General features: G+C 36.1%; 1 protein-coding gene across 5 annotated transcripts in view; it reads left to right on the top strand.

Annotated features, from left to right (window-relative positions):
- Wdr49 (WD repeat domain 49) overlaps positions 1 to 24229 on the top strand; it is a 142164-nt gene that overhangs the window by 91805 nt on the left and 26130 nt on the right. For 4 of the 5 annotated variants that reach the window (XM_046422887.2, XM_058572248.1, XM_046422885.2 and 1 more), the window contains 6 exons: positions 4786 to 4916; positions 7143 to 7241; positions 8845 to 9009; positions 10859 to 11046; positions 11818 to 12015; positions 16493 to 16650. In XM_046422887.2, coding sequence (XP_046278843.1) covers positions 4786 to 4916; positions 7143 to 7241; positions 8845 to 9009; positions 10859 to 11046; positions 11818 to 12015; positions 16493 to 16650 — 939 coding nt within the window. The remainder of the gene's footprint in view (positions 1 to 4785; positions 4917 to 7142; positions 7242 to 8844; positions 9010 to 10858; positions 11047 to 11817; positions 12016 to 16492; positions 16651 to 24229) is intronic. The other variant, XM_046422886.2, reaches the window with a different exon arrangement.

The raw sequence follows: 24229 nt of genomic DNA, 5'->3' as shown, positions 1-24229 counted from the left end.
AATTAAAAAAAAATTGTCTTAGAAATCGAAAAAATGAGAACCACAGTGTGGATTCTTAAGGTATTTTCAGGACAACTGTCATTTCAAATCAAAGTTTCAGGTTAGGCTTTAAAAAAAAAATCTTGACACATAAGGTCAAATACCAGAAGGGCTACTTTTTACACCATCACATGAAATGCGTTTTGTTCCTTTGGGGGGTGTTTCCTGAATATATTTAGTATAGATCTTTAATATGACTCTCTTGGTAAAGACATTTGACTCTGATTTCTGGCCTAGAGATAAAGGTGTAGGATTGAAATCTTTCGTCTCATTCTCACCCCACACTCTCCATCCTCAAAGGAAACTCTTCTCAGCCAAACATACCAGCAACTATTCTAGGATACCCTATTAAAGTGTAATTTTACTTAAAATTATCTTAGCTATAATATCTGATTAAATCTTAACAATATTATTCAAGTAATATTAATATTAAAATTGTTAATTAATTAAAAAAAGAAAATATTTTTTATATTGATACAGGCTGAGAGACCCAAGGGAGAGTCTTGAGATAGGGTAGTCAGGAAAGTGTTACCCGAGGATGTGACATTTAAGCAGACAATTTTTCCTTTCTCCTTTGTCAGATATTTATTGAACACTCCACATATGTGAATCACTATCTTGGCTACTGTGGTTTACAGAATAAAACAAAATCCCAATTTCTAAGAACTTACAATCTATCATCTAGTTGAAATAATGTAAGAGTAAATATTGTGAGTGAAATGTGAATGATGTAAGAGGTCAGAAGAAAGAACTTTTTCTTTAAATCTTAGTTATTACAGAGAATACTAGAGTAAGATAGGACTTAGAGAATAGTGTGTGGATGGGTAGATGTGGGATCTATGTGGATGAAAATCCACAGGGGGATAGAAGAGTATACCATGAGTAAAAACACAGTACCAGAAACATAAAGGGTGCTTAGAGAACAATAATATGGTTTGGGGGGCTGGGGTTGTAGCCCAGTGGTAGAGCATTTGCCTTGCAAGTGTGAGGCACTGGGTTTGATCCTCAGCACCACATAAAAATAAATGAATAAAATAAAGATATTGTGTCTATCTACAACTAAAAAAATAAATTAATTAAAAAATATGGTTTGGGTTGGACAAGAAACTGTACTGCAGAAACTTAGCCCCTAAATACCCCCAACAGTTCAAAACATGTCTTGAAAGAAAGAAATTGATTTGAATTTGACTTCTGTCTTAAAAATGTAGACAAACTTTGGATTTTATTGCATGATTTAATCTATCTTTTTAAAAAATGGAAACAATATTTTCTACAACACTGTATAAGACACAATTATGCCATATTTACCCTATGGCTTCTAGGGTCACTGCCAAGTAGTTAGTTGGATATTCACATATAATGTTGAAAAGGAAGAATAGAAGAACTGATAGATAATTCTAAAGAAGTAGAGAGGACCTATATGTTATTGGGTCTTGAAAAACAGGTCCACGTTTGAATTTTGTCATGTAGGAAATGAAAAACTAGTAAATATTCTTAAACAAGGCAATTAGCCTCATCTTTATCATATTTTCTCTACCTAGACTGCTTTCCTCTTTAAAGTCCTACACATCTTTTATGGCCCATTTTAAATATCAGGCCTTAACTAGGCCCTTTTGCTGCCAGCACCCTTTGTGACTTGTACTCAGGAATCTCAAATCATTTGATTAGTATTTCCTTACTACTTACCACCTTTCACATTGCATTTTAGTTAAGTTTATGCTCACAGCTTATTATGGTTTGGATATGAGGTGTTCCCTGAAAGGTCATGCATGAGAATGCAGGAATGTTTAAAGGTGAAATAATTATGAGAGCTATAACCTAATCAGTGGATTAATCCATTTGCTAATGGATTAATCCATTTCAAAGGACTGCTATACTGGGTGGTAACTGTAGGCAGGTAGGATGTGGCTGGGGGCAGTAGGTCCCTGGGTTGATGCATTTGCTAATGGATTAATCCATTTCAAAGGACTGCTATACTGGGTGGTAACTGTAGGCAGGTAGGATGTGGCTGGGGGCAGTAGGTCCCTGGGTTGATGCCTTTGAAGTTTATATTTTGTCTCTGGTGCCTTAATTTCTCTCTCTGTTCCCTGGCTGCTCTGAGCTGAGCAAGGGCATTTCCTCTTCCATGCCCTTCTGCTATGATGTTCTGTCTTGCCTCAGGCCCAGGGCTATTGAAGTCCGCTGTCCATGGCCTGAACCTCTGAAACTGTGAGCAAAATAAACTCTTCTTCCTCTAAGTTGTTCTTGTCAGATATTTTGGTCACAGAGACGAAAAGCAGACTAACACACAGCTCTCAACCCGTAAGACCATTAACCGGAAATTTAACACAGGAGCAAGACATGTTTATAGAATGAATGGACCTTGAGAGCCCCAGAACTAAATGAGTAATCTAGTAGCAGGATGATGAATATACTAGAGGAGGGCGAACTGGAAGCAGTGAAACCGGTAGGAGGCTGTTGTAATTGTTCAACCATGAAGTACTGTGCACTGGCCTAGAAAGCTGTCCCTGGCAGTTTAAAAATTTTAAGAACGGAAGGAATAGCTATGTAACATATGTCAGAGGCAAAATGTAAGTATTTGATTTGACTGGGGAGAGAACTACACACAGGAGGCTATAATACTGGTTTATTTGGGAATCAGGATGGAGGACTGATGGGGAGGGAAGATGGCAAAGTTTGTTTTTTGATGTTTTTGTAATATCGTTTGCTGATGGAAGCATTGTATGGAACTGTAAACTGGCAAATGGATATTATTCAACACCTGGCAGAAGTTATGAATGGAAATCAGCTTAAGAGCATTCATACAGAAGTGAGCCTGGAACCATGGTTGTACAGAGGATCTCTGATTAAGCCAGTTTGAACAGATAGAGAAGAGTGGAAGAAAGGCATTGAAGAATAACCATATTAAAGGGGCTAGATAAAGAAGGGATAGGGTAGCAGAGACTAAGGAATGGAAGATAAAGAGACAGAAAGAGAAGCAAGAAGTACTGAAAACAGAGGAGTTCCAAGGAGAGGGAGAAAGTTATCTCCATCCGAGGCCGAGAAGGTAACTGTTAGAGCAATCAGGAGACCTCAGAGTTGTGGGAAGAGAAGCACAATTAAAAAAGGTGTAGAGAGGATGATAGTGAAGACACCAATCTTAGGGTTTCCAATGTTCATTTGAGAAATGGGTGGCTCTAGAAGGAAGAAGAGGCTTAGTATGAGCTGGCAAACAGAGCTCAGACCCAGTAGAAACAAGGTGGTACTGATGGCCCTACAATTTAATATCAACAATATTTTCTTCCCAACTAGGAACCAGGCATTTCATTCTCTACCCATTCTAGTCTGTTCTGAAATTTGTTAGCAGTGCTCCAAGATGCTTACTATTCTTTTATTCAAAATGTATCTGTCCTATATCCCATTTCTTTGGAATGGTATTTTCCAAATGAGTTCCACTTTAAGATGGAGTATACTCCAAGAGAATAGATATGAAACCACCTAAGTATGGGAAATACTGTAGAAAATGTGAATATGTTAAATGTCCTGAGATGCTTTGAGGAGAGAAACTTTATTGATTTTGCTTAAACTACCTAAGAGTATTCATAGATCTATCCTACTTTTTATTATTATTACTATAAAACTTTCACTAGTTTCATTATACTTGTATGGGGAAACTGTGTTTTAGGGTTTTGGAAATGAATAATTAATCCAATAAATGGATATGTTTGGCGTTAATGGTTATAAACGAATAATTAATTCCCAGTTGTTAAATATTCATGATTTACCAGAGAATTCAGTGAGAGAATCCAGAAGAAAGTTATTTGTTAGTCATTTTAATTTTGTTGTTGCTGTGACAAATACCAGAGAAAAACAGCTCAAAGTAGGATAGATTTATTTATTTATTTATTCTTTTTTTTTTTAGTTGTAGGTGGACACACGATCTTTATTTCATTTTTTTTTTATGTGGTGCTGAGGATCAAACCTAGTGCCTCACGTGTGCTAGGTGAGCACGCTACCACTGAGGCACACCCCCAGCCCTAGGATAGATTTATTTTGACTTATGTTTTGAGAAGTTTCAGTCTTTGTTGGCTGGTTCCATTGCTTTGGGCCTGAGATGAGGCAGAGGGAGGGAATGGTGGAGGGAAGCTGTTCAGTTTATGAAAGCCAAGAAGGGCTTGGGGGGAAAGAGAAAGTGAAAGAGAGGGAGGGGGAGAGGGAGAGGGAGAAGGAGAGGAAGAGGGGGAGGGAGAGGGACTAGGGATAAGATATAGTCCACAATGGCATGGTCCCACTAATCTATTTCCTCATTGCTTATAGTTTCCACTACCTACCAGTAGTCCATTCAAATTATTAATCCACTAAATGGATTAACCCACAGCCTTACTGATCCAGTCACTTTCTAAAAATCTCATCTCTGAATATTGCTGCATTGGGGACCATGTCTTCAACACATATGACTTTGGGGAACATTTCAGATCTAAACCATAACAAGGGGAAAGCTAAATGTTGTAGATGACAATTGGTGATAAAATTTGGGTCAGTGTAATCATTTATTGATTTATTTTTATTCATTCACTTATTTTTGGTTCTGAGAATTAAATTCAGGGCCATTTGTTGTGCGAGGCAAGTGTTCTGCCACTGAACTATATCACCAACCCCAACATAGTATTTTAGACTTCTCAAATCACACCACTCAAGTGGATAATGGCTACTCAGTACCTGTATCAATTTCAGATTCACAGATAAATTCTATATCCTTTTTACTAGAGCTATTACTGTGTTTCGACCCCAAAACTTCAATCGATTTTTCATCCAGCCTGAAGAATGGAAAGGTGGAATACAGCACCAAGATGACATCCTGTGTGCTGCCTTTTTACCTCCACAAACTCTTGCTACAGGTAAACGGAACCTTCACAACTGGCTGCAGGCAGTTCGGTTTGTTCTGGTTCACTTTAACAAAAAAAACTTTTCTCAAGTGCAAAATGAATAGATTTCCCGAAGAAGCTGTGCTTGCCTTTAAATCACCTTTCAGTCCTTATTTCTAGGGCAATATATTAATGGTGATAAGTGTCAGCTCCTATGGTGGGCTCTTCAGCTTCTCATCCCGGCTCTGCCACTTGCCACAGCAAGATACTGTGAGAGTTACTCATACTTTAAATTATAGTTTCCTCTGGCTAATAATTATATATTTATACTATAGTTTTAAACTACAAATGACTTGTGTCAGGGTTTATCATTGTGCTTGGCATATAAGAAGCACATCGATGATTATTAGCTTTAATTTTTATTGTCCATTTTCCAAGAGTAGCATTATAATGGTTGAGTACAAATCACACCTTGGTGGTACTCAGATGTTTCACAACGGGAACATTTTAACCCCTTGATGTAATTCAGCTCACAAAATGTACAAATCTAAGCTCTTAATACCATCCCATTGGCATACTTTGATGATGTAATATATTAAAGGGTTTGAAAACTGTTATAAGAGCAATTATAGAAACAGATGATACATTGAAATTTTTATGTCTGTATTTTGACAGCTTAATTTTTTTTTATGGAATCCAAGATGTCATCAGGTAAGAGGAATGAAAACATGCAGGAGAAGAGCTAAAGTGTCACTCTATGAGGTTTACTGATCCACATTTAAGGTTCCATTAATATTTTTAGGACTTACCTGATTGTCCTCTGGTAGGGCTAACTCTATAGTTGAATCCACTTTACAGCTACTGAAAATCCTTACCTTCGGGGAGGATCACCTCCTGAATTGTGATGGAGACAGTGAACTCGAAAGTTGTGCAGTTGTTATAGTGTCATAAAATACCATTGTATTGGTGGATAGATAATCATTACCCTTCTGTTAGTTCTATGTGCAAATGTTTGGTCAAGCACTTCACAAACAGAAAATTTAAACATCATGAAGAGAACATGGATATGCTGTGGATATCTGAAATTCATCTGTTTAGCCAATTTCTGAGTTATACAGGCTGCCCTTTCCAGAATAGTATAGAAATATTTTTTTTTGGGGGGGGGGGCAGGGTGACAACCAGGGATTGAACTCATGGACACTTGACTGCTGAGCCACATGCCCAGCCCTATTTTGTATTTTATTTAGAAACAGGGTTTTACTGAGTTGCTTAGTGCCTCACCTTTGCTGAGGCTGGCTTTGAACTCTAAATCCTCCTGCCTCAGTTTCCTGAGCTGCTGGGATTACAGGTGTGTGCTACCATGACCGGCTTCCAGACAGTACAGAATTTTGTGTGCATTTCTCTCGACTCTTCCCAGATCTCAAGGAAGTCACCATCTGTAGGTTCCACTCAAACTCAACCCTACACTTGCCATTGACACTCTGCCAAAGACTCTGTTAGTCCTCCTGGAGCCATTGAACGTGGTGATGTGGGCCTTGCTGCAGTTTTTCTCCACAAGATAGGTTTTAGTCAACTTAGCCTCACTCTTGAGTTTTTCTCTGTTCCCTGGGAAGAGAAATAGTGAGTACTTTCTGCAGGGAGAATTTTAGGTTTTCAGATTGCAGTGTTTAATGCAAGGAAAGAACACACACATGTGCGTGCGCACCAAGAGCGTGGGGAACAGAAATCTAGGAGGACTTGGTTTGCTTGTTTTTAATAATAAAAAGAGTAAAATGATAATTAACACTTTTCGGTTCTTACAGTGTGCTCAGCACTATTCTAAATACTTTTCATTCTTCACAACAACCTGGTAAGAGAAATACAATTATTAACCCAGTTTTGTAGATGAGGAAATTGTGGCATCAAGTAGAGTTAAATATCATGTGCAAAGTTACACAACTAATAAGTGGCAGAACTCGGATGGAAACTTAAATTGTTTAAGTGCAAAGCCTTTATTCTAAACATTTTATTACTCTAAAGTAAAAGAAGGTAAATGTTATTTTTATACACCTACTACATAGATTACTCTGTGAGGAATGTAAGTCTAAAGTTAGTAAAAAATACCAGTTATTTATATGCATGTCTCCAAAAATATAGAGAGAATGCCTGCTATATGCCAGATTATATGTATGATGCATTGATAATGTATTCAAATTACTATTGCGTGTATTTTCTATCTAAATTTTTGGCAACTTATATTCTTTATCATGGCTCATGTAGGGAGTTATGATGGAGAAATTGTTCTGTGGAACAATAGCACAGAAAATGCTCACTATGTACTTCACCCTGATTACCAGAGGTTGCTAAAATCAAAATCAGGTGAGTGCAAATTTGAAACTAAAATGTGACTGAGTCAGACCATGGTAGGGCTGGTTGTTTATGCCTATATCTAATGCAGCTTACTGCTGAATTATAGATGATCAGCTATAAGCACAAAGGATTAGGATAATGTTGTCTTGTCAAAGTGACTAAAAAAGAACCTTGAGATTTACTTGGCTTAGCAAATTCTCCTCGGCACGTTGTTTCTTCTCTTTATGCTACATCAGCATTTCTGTATTACTGACAGCAGGGAGCAGGCCTCTCATTTTTATCTAGTTCAGTTTTTGCCAATAAACCTTGCCAAATTGCCTTTGAGTGAACCTTGGGTACCCCTTGGTAGGAAAATGGGAACTGTGTTCACTTGATTGGCTGTTCAGGCTCAATCTGGAGCTTCTATTAAATATTATACCACCTGGAAATCTTAAATTATTCCTTGCTTTAGAAATCTATGAGGAGCATTAGACAGAACTATGTTGTACTTTATGGGAATTTAGCAGAGCACATGAATATTTTAGACTTAAGCAAAATACCTTGACAATTGCCTTTCACATTTTATTTGAATTTCCTTAGATACTAAAGGTATTTCCTTAGACTAATTTATTCAGGCAATGAATATGTCATTCCTCATGGTCGGGCCAGGTTCTGTTGTCTCAATTGGATAAGCTCACAGAGAATGAATTCAACTTAGGAAAGCACTGGTCATCAGATGCAGTTGTTTGGAAAAAGCTGAGGAAGTGATTTATGGAGAGTAAGAAAACCAATTTAAGAGGTTGAGGATTACTTAGCTGCAGGCACACAGGCCTGACCTGTTCAAGTACAAAGAGCTTACTATAAGTGTTCATCTGAGCCTTCCATGGAAAGGGTGGGTATCTGCTTTTTCCTCTACATGCACCTTCAAGACAGCACTGACACCTATAGCAAACCAATTGCAGCTACCATTAAATATACAGAGAAATAAATACGATATAAAAATAAATAACTCCAAATTTATAAAAGATACAAAGAACATATCTCTAGATTTCTTGCTTTGCAACTTTGAAGATATCTCTGTAGATATTTTTCATGACTATGTGCAGACTAGTCATAGATTTGCTGATGATTTTCCTCAGTTTTCTTTAGTGTAGCCTAGAGATGGTATTAGTGCATACTGGAAGTACCATTAAGGATGTCCTCTCTAAGGTAATTAACTAACAGCATTGCTAAAAATGCTCATTTAAATTTGTAAAAATATCCATTAGACTTCATGTTCATTACAATATTTACAAGATTATTATTAATGATTAATAAGCTGGAAATGCCGTATTATTAAAAACACATTTGTCTTGAGCATGTCAAAAATCTCTGAGATGTTAGCAGTGACTATAGTATGAAGTCCATATTAATTCTTGTCAAGGGAGAACATGGTGTATGTGGAATATGAAAGACAAAAATTAAATCAAATAATCCTTCAAGTTGAGGAAATGAATAGCAGGAAACTTGATGGGTGTTGACTGTATGTCTGTTTTGAGACGGTGACTGACATGGGCCTGTTGTTTCCATATGTACTAGTTTGAACAACATATGCTTCTCTTCATTAAGACACCTGGCTTTGTCTTCACGACAGATACAGAGCCTCAAGATCTTCTCAGTGCTGAGAAGAGCCCCTCTTCGTACCACATGGCAGATCAGGCCACCCTGGCAGCCTACACCTTGGAGATTGACACCGAGGGTAACAATGCTGTTATGAGGCTTTGCTTCCTTGAAGCAAGGAAAACCAATGCAACCACAGGTAAAAGATGTGTTTATAGTTTGCCTGTGGTTGAGAAGGGAAGCAATAAAAATGTTCAATCTATTTCTATTTAGGTCTTGTAGCATTTGACTCCGTGTAGCTAACAAGTCATTCCTGAGTCATGGGAGGCCACAGGAGGATGGGTACAGAAGTGGGAGCCAGACTAGAAGTGATGACTAATTTATCCAGTGCTGTGTATAACAGGATCAGAGTGAGGAAAATTCTGACAAACTATTTGTTATGGGCAATGATTGAAATTGGTGTCCCAGCCATAGGGAAGAGAGACCTTAGCAGGGGAGGAGACACAGCTAAAGACACATGCCCCAAACATAAAAAGAGTCAAAGGAGAACATAATGATGGGCTTGGATGCTGGAGCAATGACAAATTCTGAAATAACTGCTGATCCAAGGATGAGAACTCCCTGTGTTCGTTCTCTCTCTCTCTCTCTCTCTCTCTCTCTCTCTCTCTCTCTCATAATCTGAGTATCTTGAATAGTTGTATATATTTTCCAGAATAAGTCAGAATCTTGGTTTAATTTCTACTGAGATGAATGCCAACACTGGTGCCATCAGATGATTTACTGTAGTTATTTGATATTATACTGGTGAAACACCCATTTGCCTGATTTTCTCTGTTTTCAGTTGCGGTAGTAGCATGGTTTCAAAGAAGATTGCATTGTTCTCAATAAAAATCTGCTTTTGAGAATAATGCATGTGTTTGAACTTTCATCTAAATAGTAGGAATTATATGTATAAGTATATTTACCTGACATTAGAGATCTAAACTTATGAGTTATATGTTTGAAAAAAGAGCTAAGCATATCTAAATCATGTTTTCTATTTTTCTTTCCCATATTTAATTTGCAAATGGAAAAACTGCATGATATTCATAGAAATCTTTTCATCATCAATGTTGTAGGAACATTGTGGAATATTTAAAATGGACCTGGAACAGATTATAAAACTTTCTATTTTCTAGAACCCACTTATACTCACAATATGAACTATTATCCTAAAATTACTCTCATTTCCTTAACACTAATTCTTCTTAATGATATCAGTATTCCCAAATTGTTTCCACTGAAGTGACTACATGCCATTATTTCTATCTTAAACAGATATGATTGTTAATCACCAGTACATTTGTGAAGGAAATTGGAAGTCATCTACAGATTTATCAGATAATAGGAACTTTGCCACAGAAGAATAATTTAGGTAAAGTGCTTTCTACAAAGCACATAAAAATGGAAAGTGAAAAGGTTATTTCTAGGTCTATTAACCAAAAAAGCGTTCCATAAGGGCTTACAATAAATTCTTGATGAAAAATTTAAAAACAAGCCCAAAAACACAATTCTAAGCTTGCTGCAAACAGAGAACTTAATAGCTACACTTTTATCACATATACATGCCTCTAACTTTGTGTACCAGGGTTTTTACTTCTTTCATGTATATGTCCAATAAGTGATTAGGAAAAATAAGTTTTGTGAAATCAGAACATTATTATTATGTTGAAATTAATATTTTATAATTTTATTTTGAAGAAAACTTAATTCCATATTTAAAAAAAACAAAATAACATTAGAGTAATAAATAAAGGAAAGAAAACTAAATATAATGAAATATCTTATGTATCTTCTCTCATTTACTACTTAACACAAAAGGGTGGCATGATTATAGGTTTATTTCCATTCTGTATTCTAGAGCATCAAAGTGGAACTGGAAATTGTTCTGAGTGCTATCACCTCTCTAATGCCACATGCTTTCTTGACACAGGGAAAGCCACTTGAGGAAGTTATTTTCTGGTATTTGTAGTTCCAGTTTCGTTATTAGGTTTTCCATTTCTTTTAAGGAGGAGCTAACCTGATATCATGTGGTGGGTCTGGTTATGTCAGATTCTGGAATACGTTTAAGAAACAACTTCTGGCTGAGTTTTTGGCCCACAGAGGAGCCGGATCCATTATTATGTCTATTGATAAATTGAACCGATACCTTACCACAGGAGATCTTGATGGATGTTTGAAAATCTGGAATATAGAGGTAAATTGAAATTAGTTTCCCATTGTTTTTAATGTTTTTGATTGCCTCTAGTTGCAGAAAACAAAAATTTAATAAAATTATATTCAATCATATGGATTGGGTCTTGTCTGTTTCTTAAAGGAAGAAATACTCAGTTTTGAGTATTTTAAAGAAAGCATGTACATTGAGCAGAGACTTCTTTTAAACAAGTAATTGGGAAAGCCAGATTTTTCTCAGTATTGGAAAGCTGTTAATATATAGTCAAGTCAAACACCCAATTTAGTAATGCAATTTTGTCAGCAACGTACTGCAGCATCATTTAAATGTAATAATTGGGTGATACTTTATTTGGAATGAGATTATAAATGTAATTTAGAAGTACTGGAACTTCAACTAATATTATTGCCATCAAGAGCTAGTTTGGTTTTTCTTTTTTTAATCACTGATTACATGTTCAGTTTTTGAATAACATTATAATATTATATAATATGTGATTAACAATACAAAGTAAAGTTCCTCTCTATCAAATTACTATTCATCATTTTCTTTCCATTCTCTTCCCTCTCTTCTTTCTACTTCCCAAGTCAATCAAGTTAGTGAGAAGCTGCTTTATTTTTAATGTTAATGCCATTTTTCTACCCTCTGTTATCATGAACTCTCTTTTGCATTTGGATCACAGATGGTTATTATCAAATATACATTTTTCATTTTTGTATCAGGCTTTAGAACAAGTGCTATGCCATTTTGAGCTAATATTTGGATTTTTAAAGTTCTGAAATTTGTTTTTTTCAGGACTACTGTCTTAATTCCAGTGAGAACAAAGTCACACAACCCCCAACGCTAATAAGATCATTCCAACCTCACGAGGACCGGATAACTTCCTTGGAGGTTTGTGAGCGAGGTGGCCATCTACTGATTGTCTCCTCCTCTGCAGACTGCAGCATTTGTGTGACTGGAATCTGCAATGCTCCTGTTTGGATCTTTGGTCAGGTAGAAATACTGTTCCTTTCTTATTGGAGTATTTACTTGGCATTCAGTATGAACTTGGGCTGATTTCCATTTGAAGCTTACCAGTCTTGAAAGAACTGACCTAATATTTCTGAAGCTCTAGTTCCAGGCATCTCTTATCCTGTCTACCATTAGATGCAGTAGTTCCACCAAATGGAGGACACTAGAGACACAGAAAGACATATTTAAAGACATGTTTAGTACGACTCAAAATATTTTAGGATTTCTGAGAAATTTTTCTTTTCTAAAATAAATAAATTCATGTTCAAGATTTAGTAAAAATATAATATGGGGCTGGAGTTGTAGCTCAGTGGTAGAGAGCTCGCCTCGCACATCTGAGGCACTGCGTTCGATTCCCAGCACCATATATAAATAAGCAAATGAAATAAAGGTCACCAACAACTAAAAAAAATTAATATATATAAAATATGGATAAAATTAACATTATCATTAGGCAGGTGATTCTGGCTATCAAATAATAATAAAGGTAATAATCAGATATGTAACATTTTGGAAAAAAGACAAATCTCCCTATTCATTTCCTGGTTTATTTTTTCAAATGTAATAGTTAATATTTACTGGGTATTTTGTGTGTACTCAGAATATCTAAGATCTTTACATGAATTATCTCTTTCAATTTTCACAATGGTCTACTCCATGAGGGTAGAGGCTCCATTATTTCTACTATATGGATAACAAAACAGAGTCACAGAGAGTTTGAGTGAATTCTCAGCTCAAAGAAGCTCATGATGGCCGACTTTTGCCCTTTTACCCATGCTGGCTCACTTTAGAGCACATGCTTTTAACCCTTTCATTCCATGAAATTAAGGTCTGACTTGTTCCTGACTGAAATAAAACAGAAGTGGGAGGTGAGGAAGAAAGGGAATATTCATTGTTTCACTTTTTTTGTTCTTGTTTTCATGGGGGCTCTGTTCCTGTTCCCTTTGTACTGTGGGAACATAATATATCTGGCTGGTTTTAACCAGTACTGTTCAAACATGTTGGAGTGAGTTTAAGCTGAAACCCTGTTCTGTTCGGCCACCTAATTTGGTTCTTTTCAGTGGCCTCATGTGCCAATATCATGCTGTGGGAGTACCTGATTCTCTTAGTGTTGGAAGAAAAGCTTTGATGTTTCTGTATTGGTGAAGTCAGTTTGCTAATGTCAATCTGAGCTGAAAGAATTCTCTGCAACCCTTTGGGACATAGAACATTATGGTAAATCAGAAAATAGTCTAGGGAGGTGGACCTGTGTTTGGCTGAGCAGTGTGGGAGTCTCCATGTAACACTTGTGAGCTGTATCAGTGTCTTCTACTCTATAAATAAGGCAAGTGCTAGACTTTTCTCAATCAGGAAAAACAGCAGCTGAGTGGAAGCTCAAAGGGTGTGTGGGTAGGTGTGTGGTGGATGAGATGAGTGGGACATGACTGTTAATCTGCGTAGGAGAGAAGTCGGAAGCCTGCTTCTGGCAATTGAAAAAGTCCATGTAATGCTGATGCTGGCAGACAGCCACAGGGCTCTGGAAAGACGAGGGGGAGTTTGAATGACAGGTCAAGAAATGAAGTGTCACCAAGTGGGTGAGGTCTGGTGTATCCATCCCTTAGATGGGTTGAAACAAAAAATAAGACCATGCCTAGGTAAGGGTAACATATAAACTGTGCCTAGCAAATGCAATCTGTTCCTAAATTTTAATTTAATTAAGAAATGTGTCCTAGTTAAACTATTCATTTTTATGTCATTGGTATTTCATAACATGGGTGAGGATGGTTTATCCATGATACACATTTATCCCAGGAAACTGGGATTGTGGGACAAAAGGAAATTAGTTGAGTGGAATCTTCAGTGCCCTTCCTGAAGTCCTAAGTACTGTTACTGATTGTATACTGGTAACTCCTCATCAGATCATTAGGTTTTTGTTTGCTTGCTTTTTTTTTTTTAATATGAAGAACTTCATCCCCCAGAATCCTTTATAAATTATAAATAGTGCCTTTCCCCCCTTCCAATTGACAGGAGTAGAGCCACAAGAGCTGCATCATTTTGGAACCATGAGGCTGACAAAGCTGAGGACTCTGGGCTTTCTTGTCCCTTCTGCTTGAGACTTGTATTGATTTTATTTTAAAGAACGATTCACTTTTGTCAAACTGCCTTGAATATGGGTACTGCTAGTTTCAAGGGGTACAGGAAAGAGGGGAGGGGAGAGGAAGGAGAAAGGAAGGAAAGAGAAGGTCGTCAAGGGAAGAGTCAGGTGGAAAAAGAAGAGAAGGGAAGAGGGGGCAGAGAAGGGGAGGAGAAGGAAGGAAGGGGAGAGGAGGGTATGAATGAACAGGTACTGGAAAATAGCAACAGTGAATGTCTGGCTCATGATGAATAAGAAGAGATATCCTTTACAGAAAGAAAACATTATGGAAGGCAAACCCAAGTACATAGATAAGGAGAAGGGGCTCAATGAGTAAAAATAATAGGATCAGAATAATTCTTCCTGAACAAATTCGATCTGTACAATGTAGCGACTGACTCCTGCCCACACTTGAGTGTAGCATTTGTCTTTCAGTTGAATTAATACGGGTCTAGTAGTAATGAAAACAGGATAAGCAGTAATGTATTTTGATTTCCTACCTTGACTTAATCTCCCAATCACACGCAATCTGATTAAAGGATTTAAAATTTATTGCAATGCGATTTCGTATACTTCATGAAAAAAGATTTTTAAAAAATAACTTTGAATTGCTTTTGTGACATAGCTATTGATCTTTGGCTAGTTTTCAAGTTAGATTTTTAAAAGTAAGTGCTATGGCATGGCTATTTCTAGAGCTGAAGAAACAGGGTGATGATGATTTATCCTTGAATACACATTTATCCCAGGAAGCTGGCAGATGATGATGGGATAAGAAGTAATTAGATGATGCCTGCAATTCTTTAGTGCCCTTCTGTAAGTACTAACTGCTGTTTGTGCTGGGCAGAGTTTATCTACAGGTTCCTCTCCTCATCAGATTGATTTTATGGCCAGGGACTTTGGCTATGCCTGCTCACTTAGTGCTTGCAATTTGAATTAAACATTAAGCAATGTCATGTAAAGATAAAAGATTTCTTCTCTTGAAAAAGAGCATATGTCACTCCCCGAGAGTTATTATGGCCCCTGTATTAGTCTGCTTTCTGTTATTAAAATGACATATCTGGAGTTAGGTAATTTTCAAAGAAGAGTGGTTTATTAAGCTCAGAATTTGGGAGGTTGAAAGTTCAAACAGCATGGTTTTGATAAAGGCCTTGGCTTCACCACTTCAGGGAAGATGACATTAGAGATGTAGGAGCCACTGTGAGATGGAGAGGTCACAAGGCAGGTGGGATAGGAAGCCAGAGAGCTGGGAAGGCCTGCTGAAAAGACAATAAGGAACTGTAGGCTTGCTTTTGATAGAGCTGTCTCAGCGTGCCACAAGAATTAATCTCTTCCGAAGGCATCCCCCCACCAACAACCTAAAGACCTCCCATCGTAGACTCTGTTTCTTAAAGGTTCAACACTCTAGTTCAATATAGCCACACTGGGGACCAAACATCTACCACATGAACTCTTGGAGGACACAGTGTGACTATTTTCACATCATCACAGCCTCTTTTACATGAGTCACTTACTTTGAAATTGAGTGTAGTCCCTTCTCTTCCCTATTGCTTTTGAATACAGACGCCAAATTTAATTTGCTATTTGTTATGCACTTATTCTATGAAGATCAATCCACACATTGACATTATCTCCCTGCCCTTACAGGCATTTTACTTTACTGAAGACAAATTCTGAAGACAAACTGATCAGTTTGAAGGCTAGTCAAATATCCTTGGAGTGCCTAATGCTTCTCTTCTAACACATAGGCAGTGTTCAATGGTGCATTCCTGTGTGTACAATATGAATTGATACAAGATAAGGAAATTGGTCTTGTATTTAAAATATGAAAGAACTTGTCAGTGTGAAACTTTTGCTAGATGGGTGCATATTAAGAATTATTGGCAAAATCTGATATGTGAAAACTATCATGTAACACATGTTTTTCTGGGAAAAAATTAATACTTAGATTGTATTTTGAGGTTCTTGAGAAAGTAGTGTGCAAAGAAAATTTAATTCTGGCAATTTTTCAATGAAAGTTTTGTTTTTTGTTCTTAATTAATATACAGTTTGCTATCCAAGACTTTAAAGTGGAAGTGGCTATAAAATTTTTTCAGTCTATTATTGACTTTTCAATGAATTTCTGTTTCCTTGTTATAACATCTCATTTTCTGCCTTTATTAATACAATGTTTCACCTCCTCCTACGATTGTAAGCTCCTTATAGATGGGAGTCTGGTCAAAGTCATTTTCTGTTTGTGCATATTCCCAGGGCATCAATTAGTAATATAATACATAGTAAATCACAAAGATATTTGATGAAAATATATTTTATAAAAATAAGATAGATTTCTTTGTTGTTGTTTTTTAGGCAAAACATTGGCATATTGACAACTGTCTTTCTCCTTCTAAAAGAGAAATGGAAAGTGAAACTCAAGAGGAAAGTATGAGAGCAAAACCTTTGTTTTCTAAAGACCCAACAGAATATTCTCTACTTAACAAGAAAAACAAAGATCACTCAACATACAAGTAAGAAATTTTAAGCATTATGCAGATGTCAACTAGAGTAGAGAACAGAAAAGATAAAGTTGGCCCAAAGTTCGTTCCATGCTCTGTGGCTGTCTAGTGACCACCCCATCTCCAGATTTCTCTAAAATTTTGGGGATTAGTAGATGGGAAAGGGTTTATGTTCTCAGGGCTAAGTCTGGTTAGTTATTGTCTCCATTGTACTTTTTTTTTTTTTTTTGGCCCTAGGGATTGAACTCAGGAGCACTTAAACCACATCCCCAGCCGTATTTTGTATTTTGTTTAGAGACAGGGTCTCACTGAGTTACTTAGCGCTTCACCATTACTGAGGCTGGCTTTGAACTTGCTACCCTCCTGTCTCAGCCTCCTGAGCTGCTGGGATTACAGGCATTTGTCACGAGACCAGCTTCAGTGTACTCTTGATTTACATTCAGTGTCTCTAGTCTTTTTATTTCTACTCCATCATCAACCTAATTGTGGAAATTAGTCCCTTTTCTCAAACACAACGTCTACCTGTATATCTAACCCCCAGCCCCCGCTCTCTCTCTCTCTCCTTCTGTCTCTCATCAGTGTATCTATTGTCAGAACATTAAGTGTTACTCCTGGTTTTGGTAAAGGTGCACAGGGGTTTATATAAAAGAAGTTCTAAGAGTTTAACTGAATGTTAGACATCTCCCTCCCTACAGCTTCTAGCCTTTCTACCTTGCTCAGACATTTTTCCTCTTCACATTGCTCTGCAAGGTTCCATTCTTACCTTCCATTCACTCCCTAAAGCCAGGCAACTTCAGTATTATTTTTTGTTTCCTATATTCTTGTTAACTCATGCTCTCATAATTTCACCTTCAGTACTAACCAATTGACTTATTTTGAGAGGATAATTTAAAAATATATTTTTTGTAGTTGTAAATGGATAGAATGTCTTTATTTGTTTATTTTTATGTGGTGCTGAGGATCGAACCTAGTGCCTCACACATGCTAGGCAAGCACTCTGCCACTGAGCTACAGTTCCAACCTGAGAGGATGATTTTATTTATTCAGTTTTCTTCTAGACAATTGGAATTCTTACCACGTGCATATGTTGCATTATAATTTTTTTTAGGTTTACAGAACAATGGCACAGAAAGAACAAAAAGTTAAGAAATAGACCCCCCCCCCCGCACACACACACACACACACATAATGTCTTGTACTAGAATGGTATATTTGTTAAAATTGATGAATAAATACTGATATTGCACATTAAAATCCATTGTTTACACCAGGGCTCACTGTTTATTTTGTACAGTTTTAAAAATGGTTTGTGTTACACTTACCCATCCCTCCTCACATCATCCAATCATTGATATTTCATTATCTTCTTTACCTATTTCAAAGTGTTATATAGTTGGAGTCATAGTATGTAGCATTTTTAGGTCAACTTCTTTTACTTAGTAATATGCATTTATGACTTCTCAAAATTCCCTCATAACTCAATACAATAGTTTATTTCCTTTTATCACTGAATAAAGTTTAATCATATGGATGTTCCATAATTTGTTTATTGATTTACTATTGACAGGCATCTTAATTGCTTCTACATTTTAGCAATTATGAGTAACACAATTATTAATAATCAGTTCACTGTAGTTACATATTTTGGGGCTCTCTATTCTGTTACATTAATCTAGTTTTTCAAAAATACTACACTGTTCTGATTATTGTACGTTTACAGTAAGTCTTGAAGTGAAGTGGGTATTTGTTAATCCTCCTACTTTGTTCTTTAATATTTATCTTCCTATTCTGGGTCTTTTATGTTTTCATATAAAGTTTAGACAATTTGTTGATAGCTCAAAGTAATTTTCTAGAATTACCATTAAGATTATGTTGAATCTATAAATCAGGTGGGGAAAATGACAATATTAAATCTTTCTTCTCATGTATATCTCTACATTTATGCAAGTGTTCTTTGATTTTGTTCATTAAAGTTTTGTAATTTTCCTAACATAGATGTTATTGTATGTGTCTTATATGTATTGTAACTAAATATTTCAATTTTGGTGCTAATGCAAATGATCTGTTTTAAATGTCAAGTTTTAATTGTTTATGGCTAGTATTTAAGAAAGAAATTTATTTTTTGTGTATGTTAACTCTGTTTCCTAAATCCTTGCTAGATTATGAGTTCCAATAGGTTTTTTTTTTTTTTTTTTTTTTTTACTTTTTGGGATTTCCCATGTAGACAATTATGCCATTTTTCTTTTCTTTTGTTTGTTTGTTTGTTTGTTTTTGGTTACTGGGGATTGAACCCAGGAGTGCTTAACTATTGAGCCACATCCTCAGCCCAATTATGCCATGTTCAAGAAAAGATAGTTTTATATCTTTTTAAAATTGATTTTTGAAAAAATAAATGACAGTGGAATGCATTACAATTCTTATTACATATATAGAGCACAAATTTTCATATCTCTGGTTGTATATAAAGTATGTTCACACCAATTCGTGTCTTCATACATGTACTTTGGATAATGATGTCCATCACGTTCCACAATCTTTGCTAGCCCTCTGCCCCCTCACTTCCCCTCCCACCTCTCTGCCCTATCTAGAGTTCATCTGTTCCTCCCATGCTCCCCCTCCCTACCCAACTATGAGTCAGTCACCTTATATTAAAGAAAACATTCGGCATTTGTTTTTTGGGATTGGCTAAATTCACTTAGCATTATATTCTCCAACGTTAATCATTTACCTGCAAATGCTACGATTTTATTCTCTTTTACTGCTGAGTAATATTCCATTGTGTATATATGCCACATGTTTTTTTAACCATTCATCTTCTGAAGGGCATCTAGCTTGGTTCCACAGTTTAGCTATTGTCCATTGTGCTGTTATAAACATTGATGTGGGTGTGTACCTGTAGTATGCTGTTCTTTGGGTATAGACCGAGGAGAGGGATAGCTGGGTTGAATGGTGGCTCCATTCTCAGTTTTCCAAGGAATCTCCATATCTCACACCATGAATAAAACTCAACTCAAAGTGGATCAAGGAACTAGGAATTAAGCCAGAGACTCTGCATTGAATAGAAGAAAAAGTAGACTCTAATCTTCATCATGTGGGATTAGGCCCCAACTTCCTTAATAAGACTCCTATAGTGCAAGAATTAAAACCAAGAATTGGTTTTAATTAATCAATAAATTAATCAATAAATTAATTCTTGGTTTTAATTAATCAATAAATGGGATGGATTCAAACTAAAAAGCTTCTTGTCAGAAAAAAAAAATCAGTGAGATCAATAGAGAGCCTATATCTTGGGAACAAATATTTACCCCTCACACATCAGATAGAACACTAATATCTAGGGTATATAAAAAACTCAAAAAGCCAAGCACCAAAAAAACCAAATAATCCAATCAATAGATGGGCCAAAAACCTTAACAGAGACTTCTCAGAAGAGGATATACAATCAATCAACAAATATATGGAAAAATGTTCATCATCTCTAGCAATCAGAGAAAAGCAAATCCAAACTACTCTAAGATATCATCTCACTCCAGTCAGACTGGCAGCTATTATGAAGACAAACAACAATAATTGTTGGCGAAGATGTGGGGGAAAAGGTATACTCATACATTGCTGGTGGGACTGCAAATTGGTGCAGCCAGTTTTTTTTTTTTTTTTTTTTAAAGAGAGAGAGAGAGAGAGAGAGAGAGAGAGTTTTATTAATATTTATTTTTCAGTTTTCAGCGAACACAACATCTTTGTTTGCATGTGGTGCTGAGGATCAAACCCGGGCCGCATGCATGCCAGGCGAGCGCGCTACCGCTTGAGCCACATCCCCAGCCCTGGTGCAGCCAGTTTTATCTCTTTTTTTCCAACATATATAACTCTTATTTTCTTTTCTTGTTTTATTGCATTAGCTAGGAATTCCAATATGATGTTGAGTCCGCATGGTGAGAAGGAGCGTTCTTTTTTCTTCTTGGTCTTGGTCTTAGGGGGAAACCATGTAGTTTCTCTTTATTACATATGATAGATGAATGTTTTTTGTAGATGGTTTTTATCAAGGTGAGGAAGTTTCCTTCTTTTCTGTTTGCTGATAGTTATTATGAATGGGTATAGGATTTTGTCAAATGTTTTTTCTGATCATATGATTTTTCTTCTGAAGCCTTTAATGTGATTTTGATTTTGAGAGGATGATTTCATTTATTCTAGTTTCTTCTGTGCAACTGGAATTATATAAATTGATTTTCAAATGGAGAACCAGCTTTGCATGCCTGAATAAATTCCACTTAGATATGGTAGACAATTATTTTTATACATGGTTGGAGTTTATTGCTAATACTGCTTTGCAGATTTCTGTAATTATGTTTATGAGAAAGAATGGTCTATAATGGTCTATATTATTTCTTTATTGAAATATCTTTGTCTGACTTTGGCATGAGAGTTATGCTGACTTTCTGGAATGAGTTACAAAATGTTCTATTTTCTGGAACATGTTATATAGAATTGATATCATTTCTTCTTTAAATACTTTATGGAATTTACCAGTACAAATGTCCGAGTCTGATGCTTTCTGTTTTGAAAGGTTATTAATTATTAATTCAGAAAAGAAATATTAAATGTTTAAAAATAGACACTCCCCCCAATATACATATACAATTACAAAACAGAATTCTGGTAGGGATAAATATTTGAACCTACTACATGAAGACAAACAAAAAATATTTTGGTACTTTTGATTCATTACTTATTCCAAATAAGAAAAGAAATAGGGCTTACTCAGAACTGACAAGAAGATAGTTCTTCTATAAAATTCCCACCGTATTTCAATTCAATGCGACTGTCATTTTAGAAATCTTGACCAAGTGGAACACCATCGCAGAACTGTCTTTTCTCTGTTGTTCACTGGTCACAGTTTCCCATTCACTGAGGCTATAAAAGGAGGATGAAAGAGAAGGAGAATGTTGGCATTGCTGCTCTCCCTGCATGGCAGATGCACAAAGCTGACTCTTCCTTCTCCTTCTCACCCCAGGGTCCAGTTGAGGGTTCTTTGATGGTCCCACTCAGGACCTCTGTATTGCACATTTCCAAACGAATGCACTCTTTGGCTCTCTCTCTCCTGTGTCCACCACAGTTTATTTATTTTTAATTTTAACCCCCTCATACTTCCAGGCTTTCCCTTTGTACATAATTCTTCTTGGGTTCACTTCTGCTTGGCTCCTAGGAAACTCCTACATCCTCACTATGTCAACTCTTCCACCCACTATATCCCTTCTTTACCCAATTGAGCCACAACTTTTTACCTGTAGACTTTTTAGGTATGAATGAGAACCCAATCCACCATGTCCCTCTCTTGGTTATCCAGAGTCTGTACATCAAGTTCTTTGACTGGTCAACATGACTGGAGGCTAGAAGTAAGAGGCAAAGAAGCGTCCCTCTGCTCTCATGGGGTGGGCCTCAGCACATACCTATAACTCTCTGACACAATCCTCCCTGTTAATGTCTAGTTTGTGTCTCTTGTATCCTAGGGTGCTGACTGGCCTAAGTACCACAAGTCAGTTTGGGAGCTATCTTCTTGGCAAAGTGGGCTTATATACAAGGAATCTAGCACTTCCCTTTGGAACATAGGAATGTTTTATTTCCCAATTAAGAATTTTGCTCTCAGACATTTTGGACTTCTGCTGATAGCTAAATAGAAGAGAAAAAAAAATCTTATTTAGACATCCTCTTATACTAAATTATACTTTGATATTTGTTCTTCCATTTCCTTGAATTGTGGCTTGCTGAAATGTCAAGTGGCATTTTATTTTCAGGCAAAAGGATATTTCCAATTTAGAAATATAGCATAACAAAACCTGTACAAGCAGAGAGTGCTGAGAATGGAAAGATAAAATGCCCCTTCCTACACACCCAACTAAATTTTGCAGATAAGGAAATAAAGTCATCCTAGGGCAACATCACTATTTCTCCTCATGTCACACTCCTGAAAAAGGGAAGACAAATGTTACAGATTCCTGCTTAAGAGTATTTCAGACAATATGCTAATTTTTCATTCCCTGTTATGCTTTTAACAATTTTTATCAGCCGTTCCTTAGATTTGAAAATTGGAATTCGAATGTTTTACTACTCTCTCAATTTCCATCTCATTGTATTTCATTACCTATTCATCTTAAGCACTTTGTTTTATGAAAATTATTGCTGATATGTTTTTAAATTCACAGGTTTTTTTTAACCTCAAGCTTTGTTCTCTGTTATAATAAATGGGCATACAGAAGAGCAATCTTCTCACCTGGGTTGTGCTTAGGTAGGCTGTGGGAGATTCCCAGGTAGGGGCAGGGATGACGCAAAATTTTCTCTGTTGTACTTTTTTGAAGGACAAAATAATACATCAAAAGTGCTAACGGTATTTAAAAATGCTTGTTTTTAACCATGTTACATTTAATTCAGATGAAGGGATTGAAATGAGAGCATATGGAGTAGTGCCATTTAGGAATCACCAAACTAATTGAAATAAAATTGTTAAAAATGTGTCTTCAGAATTGAACTGCCAGGTGCATCCCTCACTTCTCCCAGGAATGTTACCAGGAATCCTATGTGGAAAACATGGTCCAGTGGAGTTGTCAGCTATGAAGTGTCCTTCGAGCTTTCTGTCCAATACTGAAGAGATTATCAACAATTTTCTTTCTAAGAAAATGTTTTCTGAAGAATGTGCCCCTTTACCTAGTCATAATAATAAATTCGATTAATAAATTCAAGGAGGATATTATGCCAGTTATTGTCCATATGCAAAAATTTGAAGGAAAGATAAATGTGTGTGGAAGTTTAGAGAGACTAAACAAGAAAAAGCATATTTGGTGTGTATGTGAATATGCATCTGGGGGCATGGCTAAGAAAGATGGAGAAGGAAAAAGAAAATGTCTAGAGAAAATGAAAGAATCAGCTATCATACAGGAAAAATTAAATGATCTAAAGGTATATTCTCATTTTAGTGCCTAAGATTATCTTTCCAGGAAAAAACAATTGGTGTATATTATCTTCTGGCTTGTACACAAATACCTGGTTTTCATACCACTTATAATAGTTTATAATAGAAGTAGGTAGGTGGTCAAGAGCATACTTCCATTTAAATCCTGGGAGATGAAGATGAATGTAGTATTTAAAAGACCAAAGGAAGTCTTAATGCTAGTTTAATAGCTGATTCAGAGATACAGATTTCCTCCTTCCTTAAATTCTACAAAAATTATACTCTGACTAAAAAATGAAAAAATAAAAAAGAAATGAAGAGATATATAATAAGGAATAACCATAGTAGACATGAATTCTTCTTAAATTATAGCAATATTTAATTTTTGGACTCAAAATTATTTTAATCTAGAAACATTTATATAAGTCGATTCATTTAGATAACATAAAGTTAGAATATTTTTATATTGCGAAGATAACATGTTTTCTTTATGGGAAAATTTGGAATTACTAACAAGCAAGAAGAAAAAGAGGAAATCAGTGTAGCAAAACCATTGCTAAGGCATTTCACTTTCCAGACTTTGTTCCAAGTATTCTTGTGAAAATAAAAAAAATTAATATTATGAAATTGGGGACTTAATATAGTTTATAG

The sequence above is a fragment of the Marmota monax genome, unplaced genomic scaffold, assembly GCF_021218885.2.
Source record: "Marmota monax isolate L192 unplaced genomic scaffold, Marmota_monax_Labrador192_F-V1.1 WCK01_AAM20220418_F8-fsc00110, whole genome shotgun sequence".
Lineage (NCBI taxonomy): Eukaryota > Metazoa > Chordata > Mammalia > Rodentia > Sciuridae > Marmota > Marmota monax.
This window is presented reverse-complemented; position numbering and strand designations above follow the sequence as displayed.